The 25,000-nt window shown below is 33.5% G+C and overlaps 1 protein-coding gene across 1 annotated transcript in view; it reads left to right on the top strand.

Annotated features, from left to right (window-relative positions):
* Nucleotides 1-25,000, top strand: part of Agps (alkylglycerone phosphate synthase) — a 128,100-nt gene that overhangs the window by 57,576 nt on the left and 45,524 nt on the right. The window contains exons 11-13 of the mRNA XM_005373401.2: nucleotides 11,497-11,624; nucleotides 20,345-20,396; nucleotides 24,133-24,209. Coding sequence (XP_005373458.1) covers nucleotides 11,497-11,624; nucleotides 20,345-20,396; nucleotides 24,133-24,209 — 257 coding nt within the window. The remainder of the gene's footprint in view (nucleotides 1-11,496; nucleotides 11,625-20,344; nucleotides 20,397-24,132; nucleotides 24,210-25,000) is intronic.

Genomic DNA, 25,000 nt, shown 5'->3' with positions numbered 1-25,000 from the left:
AGGAATTGAACTCAGAACCTTGCACTTGCCAGGCAGGTGCTTTACCAGCGAGCTATATCCCTGGCCCTTAACTGTTTTTTGTTGCTGTTGTTGTTTTTTCCGGTACCTGGCATTGAACTCATGACCTTGTGTTTGCCTTAACTGTTATTTTTAGTCTGGCTGTTTATTATTTTGGCATCAGTGATTCTGGTTTCTAATCACTATATCTGCCTGTGAATAGTTACTTTAATATAAGCTAAGAATAGCATGATTGAAAAAGTAAGTTTATGTGAAATCATATTCTTTTGTAAAATGTGTTTTGAACTACTTAATAACCTCATGCCTTAAGCACAATCATAAACTTCTTTCAAACTTAATTTATTTTGCTATAGTTAAATTATTTGATAACAACCTTGAAACTGTTATATCAAAAACTTATTTTCTCCATCCTGAGTTCTACACCTGACTAATCCCATGAAATTTAATGTTTGTTTTGTGTTATGAATGTTTCATGATTTTTTTCAATAGGCAGCTTTCACCCATTTTAGATGCTGCATTATCAATTTAGTAGAAATTATAATGAATATTTAAGTCACTTGAAATTCTTTGCATTCTTCTCCTATATTTAGAATTTATTAGTAACATGATTTGCTCTTTTATTTGAAGAAAAGCTTTATTTTTTAACCTGTGAGTCACCTTTATTTTAGTCTTGCTCTCCAGTTAAATAGATAAAATACTCAATATTAGTCCTTCTCTAATATTTCACAAGCCATATTCTGATTAAAGATTATCCTTTGGTAGCTTCCTCAGGAAAGGCACATTCGACTGTCCTCTGGTTTCTGGAATGTCCTAAATTGTTTTTCTGTGGGTTTGGTACTTTAAGGAACGCTTGTGTGTATGTGTCTTTGAGTTATCTTTTAAGTTTATTGAAAATACTGCTGCACTTTTTTAAACAAAGGATGCCAGTCTTATTCTCTTGACTTTGTAGGTGGTTTTCTTTTTTGACCTGGAGGCTCTGCTGATTTTTTTCTTTTATCGTTAAGGACTAGGCTTTTAGAACTTGGGGTTGATTGTCCTGGGTCATTTTGCTCTGGTATCTATCTATAGGATTGTTTCTATGTGTACATTCAAATTGTTTTATTTCTAAAAAATGGTTTTGCATTATAAGATTAAATTTTTTTTAAATTTCTGTTTTAAAAATAATAGTTATTCATTTTATGTTGATTTTTCTTTAGAGACCCATTATACATATATTTCACTTTCTTTGCTTGTTTTTCATTTCACCCACTTTTTTCCTCTGACTTATTTACATTTTCTTGCTTTTTTTGCCCCAGTGCCCTTTAATAAGTTTTCATTTGAATCTGTTCTCTGTCTTTGGATACCTTATAATTTAATCTTCATTTTTTTTATATACTTTTAAAGAACTGTTGTTACTCTGTTTCTTTTTCCTGAGTTTGGTCTTTTTCTTTTTGTCTTTTTGAGACAGGGTTTCACTATGCAGTTCAGGCTGGCCTAGAACTCACTTTGTAGCCCAGGTTGGCCTGGAGCTTGCAGCAATCCTCCTGCCTCAGCCTCCCAAGTGCTGGGGTTACAGACATGTGCCACCATGCCTGGCCAAATTATTTTTTATTTCAGATTTTCTCCTCTCTTCCCTCCTATTCCTACTTCTTTTCTTCCCCTCCCTTCTTTCCCCCTTCCCTTTCCTTTCCTCCTCTTTTTCTTTCTCTTCTTTTTTTTCTTGGTCTTCTGGTCTATGCTTTTAACTTTTGTTTCATTCAAAGTGCATTTTTATAGCCCCAGTTGCTTGTTTGGTAATATTTAATTCAGTATGAATGTTATGTTGCAGTTTTCCTCAAGATTGTGGTTGGTTAGGGATGGAGGCTTCATCAGCAGAAATGCTTTATTGGTATTTTAGGACCTTCTTGCACTAGGTTTTTGTTTTTTTCAAAAATGATTTTTATCTGCTTTTTTCCTGTTCTTGTTTCTTGGAAAGGGTTTCTAGTTTGAGAGTATTTATTTCTACACTCTGTTTTCTTCTGTGCTGTTTTATGAAAGGAGGTGTTTTGGTTGGAGAAGGGATGATGGGTCTTCCTTTTAGTACATTTCCTTTCTTATTTCATTCTTTCCCTTTACTCACTTGTCTCCAGAACTCCTCCTTACACCTGTGGCTGGGGACTGCCCAAGTCCCATACAGCATATCGGTATTACTGGTGCATGTTTGCTTTCTGGCCAAAATTTGTCTGTTTCCTGCAAGTCGTCAGTTACTCTAAATTATTTTTTTTGTGCAGCCTTTTAAGCCTCTTCTTCACTTTCCATCCTTGAAGCCTGTGGCAGTGCAAGGCTGCAGGAGGTCTGTTAGAAGTTAAAGGTAATTTGAAGGTTGCACTTCTTTTTGGTCTTCCAGTTATACTGAAGTAATAAGTCCTATATGGCTTTGCTTTCTTTTTTGATTTTTTTATAGGTTTTTTGTGGGGTGGGGAAGTAGAGGAAAGAGAAAATTCAGAATCAAATGACTGCCATTCTTCTTAATCTTGAAGTCATCTGAGAGTATGTTTTATCAAATTATGAAAGCTTTTATTTGCTCAAAGCAAATACTTACATTTTATATCAGATAGTAATTGAAGCCTTAAGTTTTCCTCAGACCGGATGTAGTGGCGCACGCCTGTAATCCCAGCACTTGTAGGCTGAGGCAGGAGGATCCTCAGGAGTTTGAGGCCAGCCTGGGCTACAAAGTGAGCTCAAGACCAGCCTGAACTGCGTAGTGAGACCCTGTCTCAAAAAGACAAAAAGGAAAAAAACCAACCCAAAAAATATAAAACAAAAAAGCCTCAGTTTTCCTCAAGAACAGAAACTGTATTTGAAAATTATAAAACAGAAAGTTCTGAAATTTACTGCAACATGTTTTTTAAAAGTTGAAAGGAAAATGTGTTATATATGAACTTCTATAATGTCATGTTGCCATGGAGTTACCTTAAACATTTATATAAATTGGCTATAGAATATTGGTATAACATGCCTGTAATAATCTGGTCTTATATCACTCTACTGATACAGTATTTTCAGAAAACAAGAATCAACAAATTCATTAAGATCCCACAGAAATTGGTCTTTTGATGGAATGCATTTGGATATATCCATTTGGGATTGCCTTAGTTTGAACATAAATCTGAATGGAAGCTGCCCCCGTCAAATTGTGTGTGGGACCTGAATGGATCTTCATCTTCCAGTGAGACTGTGCAGAACTTCTAGATGGCTAATCACAGAGACCCACTGTGGTCATTTCATTAACTTTGTGGTAATGCAGTTTCACTTTACACTCTTTAATTTTTTAAAACTTCACTTATAGTGTTATGGTAGGTGTTACTAAGGTAGAGTGCCTACACTATGTATTTGAGGATGGCATGGTTTCTTCTTACCAGCGCCTTAGAATTCTGATGTAGAGTGAGAATCTTAAAGAAGGTTGCTAATGTGAAGTCACATACATTTTAAAGTAATCTTTTTGAATAATAACATGTACATTTACAAAATTCAGATATGTAGAAACATGTACAAAATTCAAAAGGTAGTCCAGGATATGTAGGGAAGAGTCTGCCTCCTTTCACAGTGACACCAACATCTCTTCTACCTGGAGTCAGCACTGTTGCTGTATATAACCATGTATGTATGTATTTTGAAACAAGTGAGGGTTTACTATTTTTTTGATTAGTTTTCAGAGAACTCACTTCATTTAGAACTAGTTCATTCCTTTTTGACAGCTACGTGATACTCCATTGAATGTACCCTGATATAGTTAAACAAACCTTTATTGGTTAAGCACTTTGCACTTTTTTCTTTGGATTATACTTAGATTACAACACTATAATTCAAAAAAATATTTTCAGATAGCTTTGTTTCTCAGAAGTAAGGAAGTATTTCACAAGAAAACTGGGAACATTGTAGTAGTAACTCTTGATTCTCTTTGTGACTGAGTCATATTTCATTACATGGCTATACTGCATTTTGTTTACCTGTTTATCAGTTGATGGTCATTTTGGTTATTTCTACTGCTTGGCTGTTACCCGATATGCTATGGTAAGCATGTGTAAATTGTTGTGTGGACATAATGCTTTAATTTTTCTTCCTAGAGTGGAATTGCTGGTCATATAGGTCATCAGAGTTTGAAGAACACCCAGCCTGTTTTCCTGCACTGATGTACCATTTAACATTCCTACAAGCAGTGTGTGAGGGTTCCAGATTTCTTCACATCCTTGTCAATATTTATTTTTAAAAATAATATCTGTGTGAATGGGATGAAGTAGGATGTCATTGTTTTTGGCTTTTTTAATAAGTAATGATAAATTTTAAATCTTTTTGTTGTTTTAGTTTTTTTCTGCCACTTGTATATTCTTGGAATATATCCATGTAGAATATTCATTTTTAAGGGGTTACTCCCTTTATTGTAGAATTATAAGAGATCCTTTATTCTAGGTACAAGTCCCTGTCAGATACATCATTTACAAATATTTTCTCTCATACTGCAGTTTTTCTGCTGGTGATATTTGAGCACAGAAGTTTAAATTTTGGTAAAGTCAGATGTATCTTTTTTTTTTTTTTTTCAGTTGCTCATGCTTTTGGTATCATAACTGAGAATCTAATACCGAATCCAAGACCCTGATGATTTACCCCTATGGCTTTAGGTCTCTGATCCATTTTGGGTTATTTTTTGTATAAGGTGTGAGTTAAGGGTCCATCTTCATTCTTTTTTATACGTAGATATCTATCTGTTCTAGCATCATTTTTCAAAAGACTAGTCTCTCCTCACTGAATGGTGTTGGGATCCTTGTCAAAAATCAGCTAACCAAAGAAACATGGGTTTATTTGTGGGTTGTAGTTCTCCATTGATCTGTATGTCTGTTTTGATTTGATTACTATTGTGTTTTTGTTGTGGGTTTTTTTTGTTTGTTTGTTTGGTTTGTTTGTTTTTTCTTTTTTACCAGGTTTTTTTGAGACAGGTTCTCACTATGTAGTTCAGGCTGGCCTTGAACTCTCTACGTAGTCCAGGATGGCCTTGAGCTTTCAGCCTTCCAAGTGCTGGAATTAAAGGTGTGCGCCACCTTGACCGCCATTGTTTTTTAAGTAAGGTGTAAAGTCAAGAAGTATGACTCTTCCTTTTTGTTGTTTTTAAATATTGTTTTGGCCATTCTGGGTCCTTTGCAATTGCATATGAATTATGGAATTAGCTTGTTAAATTTCTGCAGTAAAGCTAGCTTGGATTCTCATAGGGATTGCATTGAATCTGTAGATCATTTGGGAGAGTATTGCTGTCCTAAGTTTGTTGAACTTTCCAATTTGTAAATATGTGATGTATTTCCAAGTATGTGTGCACTCGTAGATCTCTAGCTTCTTTCAGCAAAACTTTGTAGTCTTCAAAGTATAATTTTGTATTTCTTTGTTGCATTTATTCTTATTTTTGTGTGACTAAATGAAATTATTTTCTTAATTTTATTGTAGAGAAATACAGTTGATTTTTGTACATTGATCTTATATCCTACAAACTTCTTGAGTGCCTTTTTAAGTTCTGTTTGTTACTGGATTCATTTTCTGTACGCACTCATGTCATCTGTTACTTTTTTCCTTTCTGATGTGGTGCCTTTCATTTTCTTGTGCAGGATAGAGCCTTCGGTATAATGCTGAATAGAAGTAGAAACAGCAGAGATCCTTGTCTTGTTCCCAGCCTTAGGAGAAAAGCATCTAGTCTTTCCCCATTAAGTAAGATGTTAAGTACGGATTTTTCTATCAGGTTGAGGAAATGCCTTTCAATTCCTGGTTTTTTTTTGTTGTTGTTTGTTTTGTTTTGTTTTTTCTTGTTAATGTTGTTAGTACATGTGTACACATCTTAATTCTCCTACCCCTCCCAACCCTCTCTGGTCCTTCTAACTCTTGGTCCCCTCTCTGTTTCCAGTATTTTCTTCAGTTCTTTTTGTCATCACCTTTCTCTCTTCTCCCCCTTTCTCTATTTCATTTGCCTTCCCATTTGAAAAAGATCTCCTTACTTCCTACTATCATTTATTTTGCTCTTTATTAGTATTTTTAATTTTTTTATCATAATGGAAGTTGAATTTTTCCCCTAGTGAGATGTTTGTGTCATTTAAAAAATTTGTCTGGTATGTTGGGGTTTTTTTTGTTGTTGTTTTTTTTCCAGTACGGGGAATTGAACTCATGACCTTGCGCTTGCCAGGCAGGTGCTGTGCGGCTGAGCTAAATCCCCAGCCCCTGTCTGGTATGTTGTATTACATTAATTGAGGTTTAGATGTCATTCAGTTTTAGATGTTGAATCACCGTTTTATTTCTGGGATAAATCCTACTTCGTTATAGTGTATGTTTTTACATGTTGCTGGTTTAATAGTATTTATATAGGATTTTGTGTCTATATTCATAAGAGATACTGATATGTTGTTTTCTTTGTGTTTGATGTCTTTATTGATGTTACTGGAATAGTCCTGGTTTCATAAAATGAGTTGGGAAGTGTTCTCACCCCTTCTTCTTTGTGAAAGGGTAAAGAATTGGTATTATTTCCTTAACTGCTTGGTAGGATTCAGCAGGAAAATCACCTGTCTAGGCTTTTCTTTGTGACTTGTGTTTGGATTTCTAGTTACTGATTTGAATTACATTTTTCTTGAGGCATTCCTGCAGTCTTTCTAGGAATTTGTCTTTTATCTATAATTTATTACCAAATGGTTGTTTATAGTATTCCTTTATAATCCTTTTTACTTTTTCAAGATTAGTAGTAATGTCCTCTATATTGCTTTTTCCTCTGTTAATTTTGTCTGTCTCCTGGTTTGTTAAATTCTACTGATGGTTTCAGAGAACCATCTTTTGCTTCCGTTAGTTTTCTGTTCTTGTATTAATTTCACCTCTAATTCTTATTGCTTCCTTTTGCTTGCTTTAGGTTTAGTTTGCACTTTATTTTTCAGATGAAAAGTTATGTTATTAACTTAAAATCTTTATTTTTTTAAAATATAGAGACTTCTATAGTCATAAATTTACTATTCTTATATATTGCGTCAGTTGTATTTAATAAGTTTGGTGTGCTGTATCTTCTCAAACTGTTTTCTAATTTGCCTCTTGATTTCTTCTTTGATTCAGTGGTCATTTGGGGATGCATTTAATTTTCACATATTTGTGAGTTTTTCAGATTTCTTTTTTATTGGTTTCTTATTTCATTCCGCTGTAATTGGAGAACATACTTTATATTATCTCAATCTTTGTAAATTTGTTCAAGTTTATTTTATTGCCTATCTACCATGTGACCTATCCTGGGGTACATTCTGTGTGAATCTGAAATGAATGTATATTCTGCTGTTGTTCAATGGCATATTCTAGACTTTTAGGCCTATTTGGCTTATGGTAGTGTTGTTATAGTGTTGCTATTCAGTCTTTTTTCTTTCTTGGTCTTATGCTTAGTAGCTATGTCCATTATTGAAAGTGAGGTATTGAAATGTCAACTATCAACTCTCCAATTGTCTATTTTTTCACTTGTGTCAGTTTTTCCATCATGTATTTCTGTGTCTTATACTGGGTACTGTCTGTGTGTAACTGTTATTTCTTCCTGATGGATTGTCACTGAACAGTGTCATTCTCTGTTGCCAATGACCTTTTGGTTTAAAGTCTGTGTGTCTGCTACAGTATTAGTATTTAGCCACTTCACCGTTCTTGTGGTTGCTGTTTGCATGATACATCTTTTTCCATATTTGAATTTAGTTGCATCTCTGAATTTAGAGTGTGTTTAATGTAACAACATATAGTTTGATTTTTTTTTTATAATCAGTGAGGATTTGTTCTCTTAGTTCTTTCAAGAGTTTCTTTGATTTTGAGCATTTTTATTATGATGTATTTCTTCATGGATGTGTTTATATTGACCCTACTTAGTGTTAGGAAGTTTTCAGACAGTCTTTGAATACTTTTTCCACTCCATTCTCTCTCTTCTCTCCTTTTGTATGTGTGTGTGTGTGTATATATATGTATGTATATATATACATATATATAATTTATATAATGGTTGTTTAATTTCTACTGAGGCACTATTTCTTTTTCTTTTTATTCTTCATGTTACATAATTTCTGTACTATCTTTAAGTTTTTCTTTCCTCTGTCAGTCATATGTGTTGTTGAGGAACTCCTCTAGTGAATTTTTGTTCAGTTACTGTACTTTTCAACTCCAGAATTTTATTTGATTCCACTCATCACTTATGAATCCAATTATTTAAATACAGGATGACCAAAATTGTATTTTTGATTAATTTTCATAAGATAACAGAAAATATAAAAGTGAGAATTTTACCAAATTTATTCAATATAAGAATCAACTGGTTGAAATGACACTTGCCCAAGAGACACTCGGGATAGTCAGCACATAAACACATGATGCTTGGGGTAAATTTTTAAGTGTCACTCTTTTTATAGATCAACTTTATTGACATGACATTACCAATATGCCTTTCTTTACTTTTAAAATCATGGTTTATGGCAGATTTTTGAGCACATTTAGAGCGACTACTTTGAAGTCTTTTTAAAATCTGACATCTGGTCACTTCACGGGCAGTTTCTGTTTGCTTTCCCCGCTACCATAGAGATCATACGTGTCAGATTTTTGTTGTTAGAAACTGGGTATTTTCAGTAACGTATTGAAGCAACTCAGTGTATTGCCCTCTCCCTACAGAGCTTATTATTATTTGGTTATTTATTTAGGGACTAGCTGTGTTGTTTTAGTGAGGTCTGTTCCCTTGTACATTTTCCCTTTGCAGTGTTTGTACTTTGATGTTGTTCTTCTGGGAATGCAGCCCTAGGCAGAGCCACAGTCCTTTGAATGACAGTGTGACTAGGCTCTCTTACTCTTTCCCTGACCACACGAGGTAGCTATTAATCCCACAGGGTAGAGGATGGTTGTCTTAGTGTATTCAGTAATACCCTGGGGCAAAATTGCTGTCCAGATCAATACAAAGAAATCCAGACTCCTTAGAAGGGATAGTGTGAGGTACCTGGGTGTGTGTAGGAGGGAAGAAGGGAGGAAGGTGGGGGGTTGGGAGGGTGCCCGTTCCAGCGTCCCTTTGCTAGGCTAACTAGATAGCTACAGTTTACTTTCTATCTCTAATGAACTTACTTGTGATCTCCCGATTGCCTTTTTTTTAATAGCAACCTTCACTGTTTCAGAGTATTCTTTTTTTTTTTTTTTGGTTTTGGTTTTTCTCCGGAACTGGGAACCGAACTCATGACCTTGCGCTTGCCAGGCAAACGCTTTTGCCGCTGAGCTAAATCCCTGGCCCCTGTTTCAGAGTATTCTTAGGCTAAAGCACCTCCATTCTCTGTTTCAAATAAAATTTCTTTTGGAATGCGGTTAGGAGCTATCTTATGGCCTGTATCTCCTTCCGTAGACAATTCCTTGAACCAAGGCTCTGGAGATGGGGTGGTGACAGTGGCATGTTTCTCTCTGAGTGACACCTATGCTTTAGCAGTGCTGAGGGCAACATTAAGGAAAGTAAGTCATACCGGTTTGCTTTTTCTGTCAAGAAAGCAGCTCATTGCAAGCAGTGGTAAGGACAGATGGGACCTCTATATATCCTTGTTTATCCTTGTCAGCATGCCCCATTGAAGGTAGAACCTTTGTCCTACCAGCTGGAGCTAAGACCAGAAAGTGGGTTCTGCCTCTCGGCCATGTCACCTGGGTGTTGTATGGAATAGAATTGAAGATGCTTTCTGAAATTAAGAAAGTCTTGAGGTGTGTATCCAAGAGTAAGGCAGGCACGTTCACATCAAAGTTTGTGCATATGTTCATAGCAGCATTATTCACAGTAGGCCAAAGTGGACTCCCAAATGTCTGTCCACTAATGGAAAAGCAGAATGAGTTGTAGCATACAGGAGAATAATATTTGGCAATCATTCCTTTTAGAATGAAATACTAATCTGTGCTACAATGTAGGGAAACTTCGAAAACATGTTAAGTGGAAAGCCAGTCACAAGGCCTATTCTGAGATTGCTTTTATATGAAATTTTCAGTGTGTGAAAATCCATGTAGACAGAAAATAGATTCATGGTTGCCCATGGCTAGGTTGCGGGTGTAGAAGTAGAGTGTGATTGTTTACTGGGTATAGTTTTCTTTGTGGGGAGATAAAAATGTTCTAAACAAATTGTTTTGCATATCTTTGAATATAGTGAGAACCATTGAATTCTGTACTTTAGGTGAATTTTATCGTCTAAATTATGTGTCAAAGATACTAAAACAAAAGAGAAAGTTTAATCACTTTGTATTTTAAATTTTACAAGACATACCTGTTTTCCATTAAAATATTAATTGTGCCAAACTTGCAGAGCTTTTGTGATCATACAAGTTATAACAGGATCATATTATTTAATCCAAGTCAGAAGTCATATCTGTGAGGAATACATTGTGATCTAATGCAACTAACTAACTTTTAGTGGATTCATACTAGTTTTTAATACTGTCTCATATATTGATAAGTTGCTCTAGGTCGGTCATAAATTTTTCAGTAGCTTTGACTTTTGTGATACTTTTATTTCTAGGCTTATAAATAAGTTCTGCAATTTCTTAATACTTTCTAAATGATTCTTTAAAAATGCTGATAATATTAATTTCTACCATTTCTACATCAGAAACCACTAATTAACAAAGCTTAGCTTTGTTGAATATATTACTTTTTAATCCTATCTCTTCAAATATTTTGGCATATTTAGGTCACATGCTTATATGTACCTTATTTTTTATCCTTCCTGATAATCCCTTGCTTCTCGATGTAATAAAAGAATGTTTGTTTAATTGGTGGTCCTGCTGTGGTAGATACTTACGATAACTTGTCTCTGAATATGTTTTTTGCAAGGACATCTCAGTAACGCTTTTGTCTTTTCTTTGTATTCTCAGGAAAAAAGGGATAGAAATATTTCCTCAAATTTCTTTCATCATTTTTTTTTATTTTATGGAAAAAGTAAAGCAAAATTCCATAACAAAATAATAGGAGAATAACAATAATATATTACATGTTGTTATTGTTAAAGTAGTTGCTCAGGGTTCTTTTATCATCTTAAGTTTTCTAAAAGGTTAGGTTCTTTTTTCCCCAGTAAATTGTTTTCTAATAAAATTAGGCATATGTATCAAGGAAAAACATGTCTTAATACAGATAAGGTGTAAAAAAATCTGTCGTTTTCCCAATTTTTTTTGTCTTTTAGTAAGTTGTAATACTTTAAAAACCATTTAAAAGTAACCTTCTTGGAAAAAGGTTACTTTAAAATGTTTTAAATATTTATACATAACTAAGAAAAGCATATTCTAAAAACTTTTTTGGAAATTATAAAATTTGTTGAATTGTTTATCTAAAAAAAGTGAATAGCTGTTATTCCCTAAATAGAATAGATTAAATAGATTTAAATATGAATTCTAGAATTAATAAAATAAATAGATTAAATAGATTTAAATATGATATAGAAACTTGTCATGTGATATATTGGATTATTCCCCCTTCTTTTTCAGGAACTCTTGGTGTAATAACAGAAGCTACAATAAAAATCAGACCAACCCCTGAATACCAAAAGTATGGCTCGGTAGCTTTCCCTAATTTTGAACAAGGAGTAGCCTGTTTAAGAGAAATTGCAAAACAGGTAAAAAAAAAAAAGGAAAAAACGAAGATATACATATTTATATTTTAAAAATTCTACTGCATAATTGTGATGTTATAAGTAATCTTCATATTTAGTTGTGTTGTATTTTTGTGGTTTTTACCCAGGTCTGTATGCAAAGACAGTGTTGTAAAATCATCCCTTTAAGTGCAGTTACAATTTGTTTCAGTAGTTACATTGTTGTCACCCCTATTTCCTGGTTTAAAGAGGGCTCTGTGATTTTAAGCCAAGGTAAAGTATGTGCTTGAATTGATGGGCATTTGAATGGTTCTGTCTTTCACTGAGTGTTATGTTTCTTAAAGTATTTTTGAATATTTTGTGATTAATAGAAGTGATATTTGTATTAAATTGACACTTACTGAAATTAGAAGTAATTGGCTGATTATCATTTACCCCAGAGCTCAGCAATTAAATATAAGTAATCAAACTTCATTAATACATAGAATGTATTGCTAGACTCTCCCTTGTTTTAGGCTATTAAATAATATAATGCAGTATAGCATGTATAACAGTATATTTAGCTATGGGCTAGAAAGAATTCCAATTTTTTCTTCTTTCCTTATTAAACGAAGTTATATTACTGATTTTTTAAAGAAATTAAATAGTGCCATGTAATCTTATTTCTGTATTCAGTTTTGTTCATGAGTGTGGAATTCCTGTGTTTCTTTAGGCATTTGTTTATTGTTTGAGCTGCGTATTTGATGCATAATTCTTATTGCAGTGTTTCTCTCAGGAAGCTAAGCGAATATACTCAGCTCTTTCTTCCTGCTCATTTAAAACTCCTAGGTCTCTTTAACCCTTCTTACCCACCATGCTCAACTAGAGTCTTTGTCAAAAGAGGTTTTTGATGTGATCCCTCTAAATCACTTTCTGCTTGGTATCTAGAGCAGGGTTGAGGGAAACACTGGTGAAGCAAAGGAAAACTGTTCAGCAGGGAGCCCAGATTATTGTGGCAGAGTCTTATTTCTCACCATTCCAAGACAGCCATTTTTAATGTTTAAAGCAGTTTAAAATCAAAACACAAATCAGATTTTCCTGTATGTATACTCGTTGTAGTGTTCCTTGTTGTGTACACTCAGTTTTGTGTTTGTGTATGTGTTTGGTGGTGGTGGTTGTTGTTGTTTGAGACAGCATCTTGCCGTGTAGTTCAGGCAGGCCTTGAACTTAATTATGCATGTTGGTATGTAGTTCAGGTAGGCCTTGAACTCTTGGCAATCCTCCTGCCTCAGCCTCCTGAGTGCTGGGTTACAGGCATGTGCTACCATGCCCAGCTTTAGTTTTGCTTTCTGAGATGCTTGTTCTACTTTACAGTTTCCCCTTTTCAAGAAGTCTAGGTATATGATTATCTAATTTAACAATTAAATTTTATCAGCTAGATTGCTGGACTTGGCAGAGGCCCCTTGCCAGTCTCCTGGGGTAGGGCAAAGATTCAAAAGGACGTATGGTCCTGATATGAACTGTTTTGGAGTAGGTACTTTGGTTTTATTAGTTCACAGTTAAATGTTAGCAGTTGAAATCCTTATGTAAGATCTCCTAACTCACTAGAACTTTAGGTGATAAACTTGGGAGTTGGCATAGTGAGTACTACCTCATGTTTGCTAGAATGATGGAGGGCAATAATATTTAGTAGAATTATTAAATAAAGAAGATGTGGAGGTAAGTTCTAGGAGTAAATAATACTTATTATGCTAAAATATTGTCTGAGCTCTGAGCAGTGAAGTTCAAGTGTACTGATACTTGTTTGTGAAATCTTCCATCACTTAAAGACCAAGGAAAGTATAGTAACATCAAATTTAAGCCAACCTAAGTATTTGGAAGTAACAAATGCATTTATAGAGCTTTATGGTTTTGCTTTTGAGTTAATATCCTGAAAAATGGGAACTGGAGTGCTTATCTAGCATGTTTGAGGTCCTGGTTTCAGCCTTCAGAACAGACAGACACTCTCTCTCTCTCTGTCTCTCTGTCTCTCTCTCTCTCTATCTCTCTCCCTCTCTCTCTCTCTCTCCAAACAAAAACAAACCTTATACTGGATCTATATTTTGGAATAGATAAAAGTCACAGTTGCTAGGAAGTGCCACCTTCGTATACTACAGTTAAACACAGATTTTTTTTAACACTTGAAGTGGACAGCTTCTAGGCAAATACTGTAGATGAGAAAGCTTGCTTTTTCTTGAATAAAAATCCAGACAGATAATACCTTACTTTCAAATATCGCTCCTATTCATGAAACAGTTGCTCAGAACAGTTACTGTGATTTGAGGATGTTACGTTATTTTGGAACCTGTGTATTTATGTGCATATAGAAGGGCACTAATTTTAAATGGATGTAAGATTTTATACTGCTTTAGGGACATTTGCCTGTCAGTTCACAGAATGTACAAATCTTACATGTCAAAAGTGGGACACTGTTTACTGCTCTTCTTTGTAACAGGATTCTCAGCCTTTTTTCTCATGAAAAAAAAAATGATCAGATTTTGGCACCAATCATTGTTCAATTTGGGATTTGGAATTTGAGCTGATAGCAGGAGAATTAAGATCCATTAAAATAGACAGTCCATGGTTTATGCTTGTGCCAAATTCTTGATTGAATAATGAGTTGGCTGCTTCTAATTCTTCACTGTCATTTCATAGCACTTCCATTTTTCCAATATTTTCAGACTCAACTTGCTTTTGAAATGAGAAATAATTTTGGATGAGTATGTTTTGGAAAGGAGCGTATGTGATTGTTCACAAATAGCACAGTGGGCTCCCTGTATGTTTTCATTACTCTTCTTACTGAAGGAAATACATTAAGCAACCTAACACTGGCAGCAGAAGGATTCTACTAAGATCTCTCATCTGATCTTTGTCCATGTGAGGAATTGTCCTCTTTCAGTACTTCATTGCTTTGTGAGGAGCTAGAAAGGAAGATCTAGTGGACGATTAATGTGATTCTTTCTCATAAGTGGCAAGCCGGTATTACCTCCAGTTGTACTCAGTAGATAGGTAAGTGATTTTTAAGATTTTTCAGAACAGATTTTCTGTTGTAGCTCCCCAAGTTGGGGAAACAGGATGTTTCTAAAATCAGAATATCAGTATGAGATACAGTAATTTATTCCCTTTTGTAGTTTGTCTGGAAATGACAGTGATGTCTTTACAAGGTTTGAAGGGAAAAGTGAATATTGAAATAAACTGAAAAGCAGTTTTCAAAGTTATGGGGTTTTGTGTTTTGTTTTCAATAAAAATTTAAGAGTTATTCCCTTGTGATACAGAGAGATGAGCATTTGTTCCAAAAGGGCAAAACTGCCTATATTTGGGATGGACAGTACTCATTGTCTTGCAAACTGTCTTTCTCAGTATCAGAACTAAGTTTTTAGAATTGTAGGTTAAAAGGCTGATTTTTCTCTCATTACCTTTTGACAAGGATGGCCTTTTCTACCTTTCATAACATTCATTGTAATCAGTTTTAGACTGTGAAGTATTTTTTTTCTAGTAACTTTAAGAGTATAATGTCGGATAGTTTGAATTGTTCTGAAAAAGTTTATCCACAGAGATTCAAGTAAATTGAAAGAAGTATTGTTTAACACATACCTTATAAAATAATTAAAACTTATATTCAGCAATAATTCTTGGGAATATTTGTTACATATAGGAAAAGGAGTTGTCATTTTAAATTGTTTGTGTGTATGTATGTGTGTTTGTATGTATGGACATATGTATGTGTGTATGATACTTTGCTCTTTCTAAAGCACAGAGAATAACGCTAGTCAAATGCTTGGTTAGTTAGATTCTTTACTATGTGATCCAGCAAAATGAGGATAATTACAAGATATGCTGGGTACCTGAAGCTTCTCAGAACAAATTATTTTAACTTTCTTAAGCTGCAAATTGTAATGAGGAGACTGGCCTAAATTTTGACTCTTTCCTAAATATGAAATAACTGCACATATTATATATTATTGCATTCTTTGAAGCCCACAAGATAATTGTCTTTTAAAGATAAAGTTATTGTTTACAATATAGACCTCTTGGCTATAAGCCAGTAATTTTAAATATATGTTTTTATCTGTTGTATCAACTCTGATTAATGTTAGAGGAAGAATCTGTCTACATTCTAAGTTTTAATTTCCAGAAATCTGCCTTCAAAAGATTTCTCTTTTTGGAACTTTTAAAATTAATTAATTTTATCATCACCTCTTGCATGAGTTGCTGTGGTCTTAGTTTTATAAGCCAGACAGTGCAGTGGATAGTATGCATGTTAAATAGACGTGGTTCCTGCCTTCTAATGACCAGTAAGGTTAACACCTACTGTGATGAATTCTCTTAAAGTTCTGTATAGCATTGCACATGTGGCTTAGGTTTGAAGCATTTGGTTCTGATATGATATGAAATAAGTAGACTATGATACAGCCGTTGGCTCAGGAATCTGGGCTATTTCTAGATTCTACACAGAACGTTTGATTTACTCCTTGATGAAACAAACCTTTTCAATTCAAAGATGACTCCTTAGCCATGATGCCAGAGATATAGAACCATTCATCATTTATACTTTTATAATTTAATCCTTAAGAACTGCGTATAGTAGAAATCTTGCAGGTATTTGAAATGTATGTTAATATTGAATTCCTTTTGCCAATAACTAGCCATTTGAGAGATATCTTCACAAATAATGTGTCTTATCTGAAGTGCCAAGTTGTGATTTTTGTCTGGCAAGTAAGAACCAAGATGTGTTCTAGTAAAACAAATTTCACAAAAATCTTTTGATGTGCTTCTTTTTTATTTATTTATTTTAGAGAGGAAAAATCAATAACAAAATAATAACAAAGACAAAAATGAAAAAACACAAAAACAATAAAAATGATACAGGATTTCAGAACAAGATTATAGGAATTAACAATGGCTGTTATATTACATATTGTTATCTTCAACAAAGTTGCTCAGATTACTAGATGTAAGAATGCAAGATGATGTGTTTCTTACAGGAACTATTTTCTTTAATAAAATAGAGTGAGGAATCTGTTGCTTTTTAAGTTAGTGCAGAGAATACTATTACCACTGAGTAAAATAAAACTAATCAGAGTGATATTTTATTTTTCAGATTATTATTTAAGTAAATTCCTAATTGTAGTATCCTTAAGGAGGTTAAAGTGCCAGCAATTTAACTTAGTCTTATACCCATAGTTTGAAGTCAAAGTGTAACAATTAAGATAAAGCTATTGGTATTTCTTAATTAGTCCATAAGTTTTTAAAACTTCTCAGAGTATTTACTAACTATAAAGTCAACTTATGTGCAAGTCAGATGACATGAGAGATTCTAAAGTTTGAGTAAGCAATTTCTATCAAATTTTTTCAATTTGTCATTAATCTACTGTTAAAATTGGTAAGACTCTCCTGTTACTTATGGTCACCTACCAGCAGGGGTCACTTTAGCTCAAGGACCTTTTTCCCCTTTCTTGTCTGTGGAATAGAGTAGTCTTGGTCTAGTGTACTGGAATAACATGAGAGTGTATTTAGAGCTCCAATTATTAGAATTTGTGCTCTTTCTAAGCTTAAAAAGTAGTCTTTTGAGTTTTTTCAACCTATCCAATTAGTTTTAAGGCCATGTAAACCACCTAATCTTAACTCTAGATATAGTAACTTAGATTGACTGTTTAAGAGTAGTAACATTATTTTAATCTTTTGATTATAGGAACTTCTGTTTAATTAGTTGCAGTGATAGTTATTTCAAGCTCCAGACAAACTTTTTGTGTATTGAGGATGATGTACAATGACTTAAAAGTTGTCAATGGCCAGAGGATCACAAACTAATTTAGATGTTATTTTTCAATTTTATTGCTTTACTTAAAAGAATTTTCTTATGCCACTAATTGAAAAAATTCCATTTATTAACCTCTGGAAAACGTGGCACTATTAAAATATGAATCTTTGAAGCTTTTGGCTTGAACTTGGTAATTTCAAAAAAAATCAATGTTAAAACAAGTTTAATGTTGAAATCAACTTAGTTTAACCAATTTAAAACAAAAACAAAACAAAAACTTTCTTTAGCTTATTGATATTAGTCTCTTACCATCATCTGCATCTCAGTATCAGTATATTGGGTAGGCAAGTATATATTACTAGTTTGTGAGAGTCAGCTATCAAGTTAACTGAATATTGGTGGCTGTGTGGTTTAGCAAGTTCCATGAAACTTTTTCTCATTTTTTAATTTAGAAATTTTAAGCATGTAGGACTTTTGAAAGAATAGTATAGCAATCACTTTTATATCATCCTATATATTCAACAATATTTTGTTCTGTTCTCTATGTATGTATACATATTTTTTAAGCCATTGGAATTCAAGTTGAAAACACCATGACATTTAACTTCTAAATATTTTAGCATCCATCTCCTAAAAATTAGAAGTGTTCTTCTTTATAGCTGCAATAACATCATCATATCTAAGAAACTCTGCAGTAACTTCTTAGTGCTAGCCAGTACTCATTCTGTCATCAAATTATCCCAGTTGTCCTCAGAATACATTTTATGGATGATATTTACAAACCAAGCTTTAATTAAGACTTGCATATCATATTGTAACTGTTTTAGAGATTCAGTGCCAATAGAAACTTATTATACTCAATATAGTATGCTTTCCTCTCATATTCTGATACAAGTGTTTATGCTGACTGTTTTCATGAGTCACACCTGCCATTGATACAGATGAAGTAGACTCTGGTTGGCAGTAGGTGGAATTTATAAGCTGTTGGTAGGATTTTGAAAAATTGTTTTTCTAAGAGTGAAAGAATGTCTGTGCATTCTTTCATATTTTATGGGTGTACTTAATCCAAAGTGTATAAATATGTATGTTATATGGATATGTTATTTATTTTATGCAAAAAGGAAACCTGGTATAATTAGGCTTCATGTATTTTCTTAGAAGTTGATGTGCTTATTTTATTAAAAAATTCCAGATTTATAGGAAAAAAGTTTTCTTTTAGTATTTTGGAAGTGGAACATTTTTAGAAGGATTAACCAAACTACAGATACCTTTATGTCAATATTTGATATTACTTAGGTTGTAAACTCTTTATTTTTGTAACTGTTGTACTTTTAATAAGACTACAAAATAAGGTGGTTTTCATGTACTTGTTGTTTCCCATGTGAATTTCAAGCAATGTACAATGTATCTTAAATGATTTTTTTGGAGGTCGTGTGGGACAGTGGAAAAAGTGCTTATCTTAGTAGTTAAGAGACCTTGGAGTTACATTTGTCTTTACTATTTAGTAGTGAGCATACCTTGGGCAAGTATTTTAACCTCACTGACTTTTGTATTTTCATGTGTAAAAGGGGTAATATCAATTCTGCTAACCTGATGGGGCTGTTTCCTCATATGAAATAAAGACATAGGGTAGGAGCTTGGAAACTATAGGATTCTTTAAAATGTAAAATTATGATGTATATATATATGATTACCTTACAGTTTCTTGTCTTGGCAGTGAGTTTTTAAAAATGAATTAACCTATCTTTAGAAAGGATTAGAAATCATATGATTTGGAACCATATGATGATTCCAAAGTTAGAATCATATTTAGTCTTTTCATTGGGTGAAATAACATTTGTATTGTGTTGTTTATAAGAATTAAATTTGTTCAATTAAAATCAAATGATAGTAAAAATATTCTGATGCATTTAAGATGTACATTGTTTTGAGTGAGTCTCAAATTCGTTTTGATACAAATTTATTGATAAATATGACAAGACAAACGTTTTAAAAGTTTATAGAGTTTGTCAAAGTTTGGTGATCTAAAAGCAGCCTTGTAAAATTTCAACCATGTTTAAATTTGCATAGAAAATTAAAATTCTGTTTGAGGTTCAGCTCACTTACTTTAATTCTGTGGAGAAATTGTAGCTAACTTGAACCTTCCTAGAGTTTGTATTGTAGTATTTTATCATCACAAAGTTAGTAGGAGTGCAGGTGGAATATCCCTTATCCAAAATGCGTGGGATGAGAAGTGTTTCAGATTTTGGAGTTTTTCAGACTTTGAAATGTTTATTTAGCAGTTGAGCATATCTGGAAATCCAAATGCTCCAGAAGCCGAATCATTTTATATAACAAGTCAGAGCTTAAAATGTTTGGGATATTGGAACATTTTAGACTTCAAATTTTTGGATCAGTAAGGCTTAGTCTGTACGTGCTTTCCTGTTTTCTTTCATCAAGTGCCTAAATAAACACAACAGTGGCACAGGTTTTGATTCTTTAGATATTTTTATTTTTCACAGTTTCATTGCTGTTTTCATACAAGTACTTAGAAAGAACTTAAAAATCTGGACACTGGATGCTTTTTCTATTTAAAATGGATTATGAGAAAGAGTAAAAGAGGGAAATATCGCTAGAGTTGTTTGTAAAGACATTTCGGATAATTTTTAAAGTGCTTTTGGCACATGGAAATTTTCACCAAGATTTTCTTATTTTAAATATAAGAACTTAATACAGTATAGTTCATAAATGGTGTAATTCTTGAGGCTCTATTATGTGTAGAGGCTTGTCCTCTCCATACATTTTATAGAAGCCACTGATGTTTTATTTGTTGCCATGAAATTATATAGGTTAAGATTCTTTTCTTCTGTGTATATTTAGGAACTAACTTTTTGATCTTTTAAATACAAAAGATGACATTTGTGTTCTACATATCTAGGTTCTTACTGCATTTAATGAGTACATAATCTTTTCCTTTTTCAAACAGAGATGTGCTCCTGCATCTATCAGACTCATGGACAACAAGCAGTTTCAGTTCGGTAAGTGTGGACTGGTGATTTCAGAATCTTCTCAGTTAGTCCCACCCTTGCAAAGCTAGAAAGCTGAGCATGAAAGTTCTCACCCTTTGGGATGATCCCATCCACCGAAAAGAGACAGTTACACAGGCAATGAATGCAGCTGCACTGGGTACCCTTAGTGAAGGGGGCTTCATTCTGTTTTTGATTTTGCTCGAGCTAGAGGGTGGAGAGTCCAAAAAAGGCTTCTGAAGGACGTTTATGCTTGAACTCAAACTTCGAAGATGAGCTGGAGGTGTGCCGGAGATTGTCTTTTCTTTGCTACCAAATGCATTTACTTGTTAGCAAAACTGAGTAGTGAAGGCTCCATAGGGTGTTGTAGGGTGCTCGAGTAGGACGTGTGCCTCAAATAGAGAGCAGGGAAGGGGTGTTACATGAGAGGAAGCTGAATGGGCCATTCAGGGCTTTGTGATACAGGACTGGATTTTATCTTGTCAGCAGTGGGGCTTCTTTTGGAGGGAATGAGATCAGTCAGCTCTACAGTTTAGAAAGCTCATTCTTGCGGTATTGCTCAGGATGGATTAGAAAGATGTAGACCTGGAAGAGATGTTAGGAGGTGACATAGGTGAAGAGGCAAATTTGGGGTATAAATTTACTTTGAGTGAAGAATTAGAAATGAAAGTAGAGACCATAGATTTTTAAAAAGTCAGTTAACCAACTAGATATGCAAGGTTAAATAAAGGGAAGAGTTGAAGACAATTCCCAAATTTTGATTTGGTTGGTTTGGTGGATTAAATAATAGTACAGAAGTAGAAATGGTGTTTGAGGGAAAAGATACTACAGTGGATTATATCTAATACTATACTACATCTAATACTACGGGGGATACTTGGGTAGAGAATTTAATAGGCAGTTATGTCTCAATACATTTTTCTTTTTCTATTTTGGCTAAAGTATTAAACTTTTTTTTGTTTTGTTTTATTTATTTCTTTTTCCGGTACTGGGAATCGAACTCACGACCTTGCGCTTGCCAGGCAGGCACTGTGCCGCTTGAGCTAAATCCCCAGCCCCTAAAGTATTAAACTTTTGACATCATTTGTTAATTATATGGTCAGTTGTATTTTTATTGCTCTAATATACTTTTCATATGCAGAAATATACTTTGGGATTTAAGTTTATAGAATTTAAATACCTTCAAAACAGTTCCTGAAGTTATGAGAATGATTGCTCAGTAATAAATACTAAAGGCTAAGACAGGAAGATTTTGATTGTCATATCTAAGAGTAGTTCAGATTTTAATGTAGGGAAGAATATATAAACTAAGGTAGTCAGGTTCATAACATACCCAGAGATAGTTTTTAAATTAAATTACTCTGAATTACAGTTAGTTTTTAAAATTACTTTCAAAACACTGTAGTTTTGATAAATAAAATTTTAAAAGTAAATGTGCCCTGTAAATAATGAGATACTTGAATGCAAATCATGCCTTCTGTTTGGATCTGCATTTAGACGTGTAGGTCTTGAGAAAATGAGTAAGTAATATTACACATGGCAGCCTTTGTAAAACTAGCTTTCATTTGACCAGGTTTTATTTACTGTGTTTCTGATTGGGATCTAGTTACAATTGGCTTTCATCCTTGTGATTCTCGCTACTATGCCTACAAGCATACTTCCATATGCCCTTCCAGCTCCTAGTAGGCCCTAATCTTGACTGTCTTCTCTCTGCTCTTTACTGAGCTACCATTGTCATACAGAGCTGATCATGCTTCTTGGTTGACCATAACCTATTTCATTCCTGAGTGTCCTTTGAACCCTTCCATTAACAAATTACCATCATGACTTTATGATCAAGCAACCAAAGGAATAGTGGTTAACTTGCAAGGGGTATCAGGACTCTGTAGGTAGCCTTCTTGCTGATTCATCACCATTTGTAAAGTATCAGCTATATTCTTAGTTGTTAATATTTTTAATATCACCACTTCCTCTGGTACAACTGAGATTGAATTCAGTCTGTCTGACTCCAAAGCCCAAGGCTTGTGCTGTTGTCTCAGACCCCTTCTTTGCTTGACTTACTTAAAAACCAGTGTCACTTTCATAATAATTTATTCTTTAAAGCTCATGTTGCTTCATTACTGGCCATATATGCAAATAGTTCTCACTAGTAAAATGGAAATCATGCACATAAATGTCAGTGGGTTAAGGTGAACATTTACCCTTAAGGATCATTTCATGTTATAGTAGTAACATTTGGATTCTTTATGCGTTATACAAAGGTATGTGGATTAGAAGACTTTTGTATGTAATATAATTTCCATTTTGTGCAAGAACACAACACATACTTCACATGTTTGTATTATTTAGTTCTAATTGTTTATGTAGATAAATTCCATTTGGTACAGGAAGTGAGTGATTAGTTGATGTATTATTGCTAACTTTATACGTGCTAGAAATGGTATGTTTTTGTAAAGCATTGGTTATGCTGAGGAGAATCTCTGGTAGGTTAGAATAAAAAACAGAGTGAGTCTTTTATTTTTGATCTAGGATCAAGAAGATTGTTAGATTGATCTCTATCTGTACTTTGTTTTGTTTGATTATTGCTTTGTCTTTGTAGCTCAGTGATAGCATAATAATCTAACTCTTAGCTTTTAGTTAAGACTTACATCACAGGGGCTGGGGATTTAGCTCAGCGGCAAAGCGCCTGCCTGGAAAGCACAAGGTCGTGAGTTCGGTTCCCGGTACCGGAGAAAAACAAAAAAAAAAAAAAAAAGACTTACATCACTTGGTTTTTTATGTAACACCACTTCCTATTATAATCAGCAAAACTGTGGTAAGTAAGTATTATAGATTTGGGTCCTCAATTTTAAAAAGAGATGAGAAAAAAAAGGAATAGGTATTGTTGTACAATACCTATTGTTGTATTGCTACCAGGAATAGGTATTGTTGTACAAAACAGCTTGTTTGCTGTTTGCATTTATTTTAAAGGAAAGTCCTATATTTTAAAATAAGCAAAATCCGAAGACCTTAAAGACTTTTTTTAAAAATAAACTTTTTATTTGGAGATAATTTTAGATTTAGTAAAGACTTTAAAATTTCTTTATAAAAATTCTGTATAAATGATACGCCACATTTTTCTGAATCGGCCTCATAGTACTGCAGCCAGATGCGTGACTTAAATGTCACAGTCATGGGAATTGAGAAGTTGCTGCTGTCTGAAAACAATGAGAAAACAGTAAAAGCTTTTCACTCAATTAAACTTAATCCGCAGGCAAAGATGTTAATTTAACAGACTCTGAGACACCATTTATGTTCTTTTGGCAATTTTAACTCTCTGTGTGATTAAGGAAGCAATTGCTAGTTTTATGCCAAGAATTCTGGATGAGTTAAGAATTAATTAAGAAACAACCTTAAACTTTGCATCAACTCCATATTTGGTTATAGTTCTGAATGACTTCTATATAATTAAAAAAATAAAACCAGCCACCATTGGATGTTCTTAATGAAATAAAAATTAATGAAGTAGTTTTACTAATATAAATCGTATCATTGAAAAATAAACATAAACCATGTATAGTATTAATTACATATGGTAATTTGACTTAATGAACTGAGAATGGTGTTATGTAAATAAAAACTTGTTTGTGACTTTTGAAAGAAGACAAAGGTATATATACATATTAGTCAGAAAACCTTTAACTTTTGGGATACTAAGTTGACATAAACTTCTGCTGTTAATTTAACATATAAACTTTTTCTCTTGTAGGTCATGCTCTTAAACCTCCAGTTTCCTCTATTTTTACATCATTTTTAGATGGACTGAAAAAGTTCTATATTACAAAGGTAAGGATTTTTATAAAATGCTGAAATTTTAAATGCTTAGTGTACGGTATTAATTTTATTACTGCCTTCTTCCCATTATAAGAATGTTTTTCCATGTTGCTGCATACATTTTATAATCACTGTTTTTTATATTGGAATAATATTTTATCAAGTGAGTCATGCATTCCATTTTAGAAATTTCTTCTTTCTCGTTTTAGAGTTTCTAAAAATAATACTGCATTACATGGCCTTATGCTTACAACATTTTCTAAGAGTATGGATTTTGTTTTTTAACCTTTGATCGCTGAATTGGTTTCCTAAAAGGTTATACTAACTTGTACCACCACCAGAAATACAAATATGTCATTTTCCTTTGTTGTAGACTTGTTAGTACATCTGGGTTTTTTTCTTGTTTTGCTGTTATGCCTTAAATTTAGCTGGGCGAAAATAGCATTTTATTTTCATCATGTTTCTTAAAACTCACTGAGACTGAACACTTCTGTATTTTGTAGATGTAATTTTTAGTGAATTAGTTGGATATGATTGTTTTGTGAGGATGACAGAATCTTGTTTCTTGGTGCTTTGATTTGGGCCCTTTTACTAATAGAATCATTAGATGTTTTGGGCCATACATTTTGTAAGTAAATGTTACTAGTCTAACATGAGGTTTTCTTCTTTAGTGGTAGGGTTTCTTATTTTCATAAATTTTCTTGGGATTATTTGGTTCTAAGCTTGGAAAGGTCTTCCTTTCTCCAGAGATATGATGAAGGCCATTTGCCTCTCTCTTTTTATATTAAATTAAAATTAATTTT

Source organism: Chinchilla lanigera, unplaced genomic scaffold (genome assembly GCF_000276665.1).
Source record: "Chinchilla lanigera isolate Chin_1 unplaced genomic scaffold, ChiLan1.0 scaffold00002, whole genome shotgun sequence".
In the NCBI taxonomy this organism is placed as follows: domain Eukaryota; kingdom Metazoa; phylum Chordata; class Mammalia; order Rodentia; family Chinchillidae; genus Chinchilla; species Chinchilla lanigera.
Note: the sequence above shows the minus strand (reverse complement) of the source record. Positions and strands in the feature narration are given on the sequence as shown.